General features: G+C 41.9%; 1 protein-coding gene across 1 annotated transcript; it reads right to left on the reverse strand.

Moving 5' to 3' along the window:
- Positions 1 to 489: 489 nt before the first annotated feature.
- Positions 490 to 5,366, reverse strand: LOC132265738 (xanthine dehydrogenase-like). The gene is made up of 5 exons (XM_059766506.1): positions 4,608 to 5,366; positions 3,577 to 4,296; positions 2,960 to 3,367; positions 1,409 to 2,735; positions 490 to 1,136 (listed from the first exon to the last, which is right to left on the reverse strand). Exons 1-5 carry the CDS (start codon positions 5,364 to 5,366, stop codon positions 490 to 492), a joined length of 3,861 nt encoding a protein of 1,286 aa, XP_059622489.1.
- Between the last annotated feature and the right edge of the window lie 1,201 nt (positions 5,367 to 6,567).

The following is a 6,567-nucleotide window of genomic DNA, read 5'->3' on the forward strand; positions in this document are numbered from 1 at the left end:
GTATGTTTCTTTTTTCATCCCTCAATTCTTGGCGGGAGGAAATTCACCCTGGCAAAAAGCCACCATAAACAATCTGACACCATTGGGCGAAGGATAGCAAAAGGAGTGTAGCCGTAATTTATGTCTATGCTTTACTTTCACTGCTCGCTGGATAATATTGGTAAATGAAAAATTCATGCAATGCTAAATCTCTCTCACATGAATGATTTTATTGGTATGCCACACGGTTTTGTCCCGCGAGCTTGCTTTTTGGACAGAAAAAGTGAGGAAAGATGCGTAAAAATAAATTTAAAAAAAAACAAACACATTAAATAGCAAAGATTTTCTGTTTACAAATCATGAAAATGTATATATTTTTCTGTATATGATACATAATTATATGATAATAGATACAGAAATAAGAATCTAATAATAAGAATATGGATTTCTTACCCAAAAACCAGAGAAAGAAGTGCTTCCGTACCAAAAACCAATTGGGAATAGAGGAATTTAGAAGACATACTGATCATCTTTAGTGCCACACAGAATCAAAATATCCTCCTTAGTTGTCGCTGTGTTGATTGTAATGAAGATATTATCGGCTCCAGCGTCTTTTCGTGCAGACTCCAGAGCTCTCCTGAGTGCAAGTGGTGCCGAAACGGCCAGACAGATGCTCGGCTCACTGACACACTTGGAACCCAGAATTCCAGCACCATCCGACCGTGTCTGAAGAAGTGTCACACGGAAATCCACCGGAATGTCCTTCACGCCTGGCGGTTTGTATGTCCACGCGCGATCAGTGAGCAATTCACCGGTACTTCGATCGTACACCAGCTTCTCGTGAAGCCAGTAGCCCAAGCCCTGGACGTAGGCTCCCTCCACCTGACCCACATCAATCATCGGACTGATTGTCTGACCAACATCCTCCACGATATCCACACGACGAAGCTGAAAATCTCCCGTCAGCACATCAATCTCAATCTCAGAACACGCAGCGCCGTAAACGTTGTACGGATCCATCTGACTAGGATCGAATTTATTCACTGCTGTGAGTTCTGTGTTGGCCGCAAAGGCCGCCTGCACGATATCGGCCCAGGATGCTTGGGGATCCTTCAGTCTGAAGGGCTCTAAGCGACCATTGAGTGTGTCACAGCAACCTATAAATAAGAAACAATAATTTTCTAAAACATCGCAGTTACAGAAGTGCAGACACGCGCATATCGTAAGAGAAGTGTAGTGAGCAACTAAACCCCAAAGGAGGTGTAAAGTGGAACGGAAAAGGGGAAAAATTAAGGGAACCAAAGTTATGACGGTTTAAAGTTAGGAACTTTAAAACGGTCTATCTTCGGTTCTATTTGTCCAATTTCAATGATCTTGGTGTCATTGGAAAGCTCTTGCAAAACTCTACCTTTATCATAATTACTCTTACCTTTCACCGTCATTCCTGCTGAGTCCACGGTGAGATTTCCCGCTGACATGTAGTTATTGGGACTGGCGATGTTATTCGCGGGTTCAACTCTCACCCATTCCATTGGAATGTTGAAGATCGAAGCGGCAATTTGGACACACTTGGTATTCAAACCCTGACCCATTTCAATTCCACCCAGACTGATGACAACACTGCCATCAGCATGGTAGATTGACACCAGTGCTTCGTAAGTACTGCCAAAGTACGTGGGAAATTGCATAATGGACGTTGCAATTCCTCTCTTCTTCCATCGATTCATCGTATTGTACTTATTCACCTCATTCAATCTCTTGTAGTAGTCGCATGAGGACAGGAAATCATTGTAGATCTTCACCATTGGACTACTACTGTCAATATTGGCCAATCTCACTTTCACCGGATCCATCTTAAGTGCCCACGCGATATTCTCCATAATTGTCTCCGTGTTGGCGATCATTTCAACAGATCCTGGACCACGCATTGAACAATTCGATGCTGCATCCGTGATGACATACTGAAATGTGACAGACCACGTTGTGGTGACATATGTATTGGCTGTGAACAAATTAGCATAATCCTCCATTCTCTCATTGATCGAGCATCCCAAATCGTGCGTGACATCGGCAAATAACTTCGTAATGGCGCCTGTTTTAGCAAAATCCACATTATACTCGATGAAGGCTGGAATTCTCTTGCCAATTGCACGCATATTTGTTATCATGGGCAGAACCATGCGAATTGGTTGACCTGTCAGATGACAAGCAATTGCTGCTGCACATGAAATCCACGTTGCTCTGTAGATTTTTCCGCCAAAAGCACCGCCAAGACGACGAATGTGTATTCTAACATAGCTATTCTTCACACCCAGAACGTCAGCAACGCCCATATTGGTGACATCCATGAATTGTGTGCTAGGATAGATATCTATGCCATCCTCCATGGGAATTGCCACAGTTTGCTGCGTCTCCATTGTATAGTGATACTGTGGACCACACATAAGATGTCCTTTGACATTTCCCTCCGCCTCACCAATACCTTGCTGTGTTGCAACTTTCACCACAATTGGCGCCTGAAAGCGATCCTTAGTCAAGTTGGGATCCTCCTCCAGAACATCTGCCAGCGTCGCGAGAATTTTCTCCTTTGATTCTGTCACCACACTTCCTGTCAAGTATTTATAGAGCGAAGCAAAAGCTCCTTTCTCCTCCTCCACTTTGCTCTCATAATTGATCTTCACCAAATCAGCAGCATACACTGCCTGAGACATTTCCTCTGCCACAATCACACCAACAGGTTGACCATGATAGAGAACCTACGGAATGAATATTAATTACAAATTATGCAATTGCGCACAAATGGACGCATTTTGAAAATGCTGTTTGCATTTTCAGACAAAAAATTGAGATTTTTGTGCATAAATGCGCGCATTTCAAGAAAGCTTATTTGTGCATTTTCCGTGTAAATGCGCGCATTCTGAGAGAATTATTAAACTTGTATTATCAATCGCTCAGATCACTACAAATTATGTATGCTAACCTTTCCGCTGCAAAATACTTCTTCCGGTTCAATTGTGGTGACGTCAGAAATGTGTCGCCGCGAGATGAATGAATTGACTCCTGGAATATCCTTGGCGCTATAAAAAGCCTTCACACCACGTACTTTCAGTGCTTCCGTCGGATCAATGCTGGCAATGGTTTTCATTGGATCTTTTGACAGGACAAAAGTTGCCCAAAGTGCATGACATGCCTCGATATCGTTGACATATTCTGCTTCGCCGCTGCATTGCCACAGAGCTTCGATTTTAGTGATAGGCTGACTTATAGGATACTTGGGTGGAAAAGTTTCATACGTTTGCTGGCCAGCTGACAGTGGCCGAGGAATGGAAAAAGTGCCGCTTTTGTAAATTGGACGAACTTGAGTACTGGGCGCAAGACTAAGAACAGTCTGAAATGAGATGGATTACATTAAAAACAAAAACAAAAAAATATAGAGACCTATAATTGAGCTAGGTGAAGCCTGGCTCTATCTGTACTCGCGCAAAATCGACTAAACTGATCCCAGGGAGGCTAATTATGACGAAATCTGACGAAAAAAGGGGGTCATTTTTTTCTCTTCCGTCTGTAGGTTAAACGGTAAGAGATATTATTTCTTACCCTGTAAAACAATCCAATAGCGAGCTTCTGTCGAAAGATTGCTGATGCATTCGGAAGTGTATCGTCAATGATGAAATCCTTGTAGATTGCATCAATTACCGTCTTAATGGTTGTGTTTTCAAAGAGATTCATTCTCTTGAGAATCTTTTCAATTGACGTTGCATGAACAAACTTCGAGTTCACACCACCATAGACGATTCTTGTGGATTTCGTGACACCAGATCCTTGACTCATCTCAAACAGGAAGCCTGCATTCATGTATGCAATGGCATTTTGTGCTCTGTCCATGATCTTGTAGAGTCGCAGGCGATAGATACTGGGTGTCAATTGAGGCAATGTCACTTCCTTGATCACATGCTTCTGCATATCCTTGCTGAGGAAGTCCAGCGGTGACAGGGTTTCCGGTACATTACCCGTGTCCACAATTGTCAACGTTGCCCCAATTGTCTCCAACAGAAGGAAGATGTCCGAGGGGAATTCCGGATGATCATGCTTGATCATCAAATTCCCAGCAATTGTTCCGACATTTCTCACTGGAACAGTTGCCATCAGATTTATATAGTCTCTCGCTGTGCGACAGTAGTTAAAGTTGTTCGTACGATCGGCGGCTTCCAGTAGGATTGCCATGAATTCCGTAATGGTGACATTTCCACCAAGAACAATCGTACTCCCGATGGTGTATGTCCTCAGCTCAGCAACAGCCGACACATCAATAAACACCTGTGCAGGGAAATTTGGGGGAAAAAACACAAATTTATAAAATAATAATAACATTAATACAGATAAGTCTTCGAGTGGAAATAGATGGCAAAGTTCATGTCATACTATTTCCTTCACGACTTGAATGGTGGACCTTCTCCTCCCTGTTAGAACCGCGCTGTAGCATTGAATTGAAGAGAACACCGAGAGAGAGAGAGAACGATCGCTGTTGAACGCGAATGTGCCGTTGTAGAAACATGGAACGCAGCGGGGATCTAATCGGAAGGAGAAGGTCCACCTTTACAATTAAAATTGATAAAAAAAACACACACCTCAATATCATAAGGCATCCGATAGATTCCGTGTGCCGTATTTCCCGCCACCAATCTATACTTCTTGTCACCAATTGCTTCCAGTGTTTGCAGAACTTCACTCAAAGTGTACACTTTGTGCCATTCGGCATTGTCAGCCGCCTTGACGCGAATAGCACTGCGACAGGTGTTGAAACACATCTTATCACTCCTGCTACACTTCTTCACCATGACGGACAACTCCTCAATGTCCCCACAGAGATTTCGCAGCTCCTGCGGTGCATCATTTGCAAAGGACTTGAAGGCATCCAAGATAGGACGATATCCAGTGCAGCGACAAATGTTCTCACCAAAACTATCCTCCACTTCCTCAGCTGACACACTGCCGAATCGGCTCTCGTACAGGCCATACATATTCATCACGAAACCCGGTGAGCAGTAGCCACACTGGGAGCCATTGAACTGTGCCAAGCGCTGCTGGATGGGATGGTAACCAGTTTTCTTGTCACCCAAACCCTCCACTGTCGTCACGTCGAGGCCGTGACACGAGTACACGAGGTAGAGACACGAATTCACGGCCAGCGTGAAGTTCTCCTTCGTCACAGGGTGTGAGCCATGAATGGTGACAATGCAGCAACCACATCCGCCCTCTTGGCACATGAATTTCGTGCCCGTGAGACAAAGACGCGTCCTCAAGTACATATTGAGTGACGTGTCTGGTGGCATTTCACCCGCCACAATCTTGCACTTTTTCTTATTCACCGTGAAAATCACTTCCATTGCGTTACACCAATTGATGTTGACACTTCTGAGTATTCTTTCAGAATGAGAGAAGAGAGGCATTAAGATATGTTTCTAGGAATGCCTGATCTGCTTATATACATTATAGAAAAATAGAAATGTGAGTGTGAACCGTTCATTCAACTTCTTTTGAATAAATTTACATACACAGAAAGAAAAAATTAGTAGGAATTTTTAAAATGTGGTTTTTTTTTTACAAAATCACCTAATTGACACCAACTCCTTCTGTCCCCTCTCTCACTGCTGCCTCTACCGCGAAATAATGCTATCAGCGAGGATCTCGTCAGGAGGAGAAGGCCGCCATGACAGTGGCATTCCCGCCACAATATCTTCAGGAATACTCCAGGAAGAGTAAAATCATGTCATTTCAATATTATACTCCATGATAACAACACACAAATGAATTCTATTTGAATTGTGAGAGATTTACAGGCTCTGAGAAACTGGAGGGCTTCTAAAAGTTTGAGAGCTGCCAAAATCTTAGCACTTTTCAGCTAAAATACTTGCTTTAGTTAGCTTTTGTGGTTCGCTGGATATTTGACAGACACTTTTTGCACGTTCTTGCCATTAAGTCAATGAACTTTTATATGTTTACAAATATTACTAAACAGGATTCAATATATACTTAATATTTAAGCTTCATGTTTTCCACACTCTATATAGCTAATATTTTAGCTAATCTTTCAAGCTAAAAACAATTTGTGATTCTAGTGTGTTATTATGTATACAATAGATCACTCTTAGATATTTATTCCCAAACAGAGAGTTGACCAAATAGAAGAGGCAAGAAGACACATGAAAAACATATCTGGAAAAACAGGTTGTCTTATTCTTGCTTCTCTGTCTCCTCCAAAAGAAGAACAGTCAGAAATAATAGTCCCAAATATTTTCAAAATCTCTCTGTTCTATTTTCTTCAAAAAAATATAATTTTTATAATTAGTCACAATAAAATATATAAAATATTTTTATTAAAAAAAAACCTATAATTTGCTGTAATTAATTTTATGAATTCAAGTACTCACTTCTGAAGCACTTCTGCTGAATTGTACATCACTTTTGACTGTATTATCTCCCCCTTGAAATCCACCATATATAGTGGAAAAGATGCTGCACCAATTTATGTGGATTTATAGTCGAAAATTTACGGTGAATTGCGAGGGTTGAGAAATTTTGAATGAG

This window comes from Phlebotomus argentipes, unplaced genomic scaffold, assembly GCF_947086385.1.
Source record: "Phlebotomus argentipes unplaced genomic scaffold, Phlebotomus argentipes genome assembly contig_5, whole genome shotgun sequence".
Classification (NCBI taxonomy): Eukaryota; Metazoa; Arthropoda; class Insecta; order Diptera; family Psychodidae; genus Phlebotomus; species Phlebotomus argentipes.

Bases quoted from the DNA above. Each gene is read 5' to 3' on its own strand.
- LOC132265738 (XM_059766506.1), bottom strand. From the start codon at position 5,366: ATGGAAGTGATTTTCACGGTGAATAAGAAAAAGTGCAAGATTGTGGCG. The intron at 2,736-2,959 runs GTTAGCATACAT...TTCATTCCGTAG, and splicing joins AAGTATTTTGCAGCGGAAAG to GTTCTCTATCATGGTCAACC. The intron at 1,137-1,408 runs GTAAGAGTAATT...TCTTATTTATAG, and splicing joins AGCAGGAATGACGGTGAAAG to GTTGCTGTGACACACTCAAT.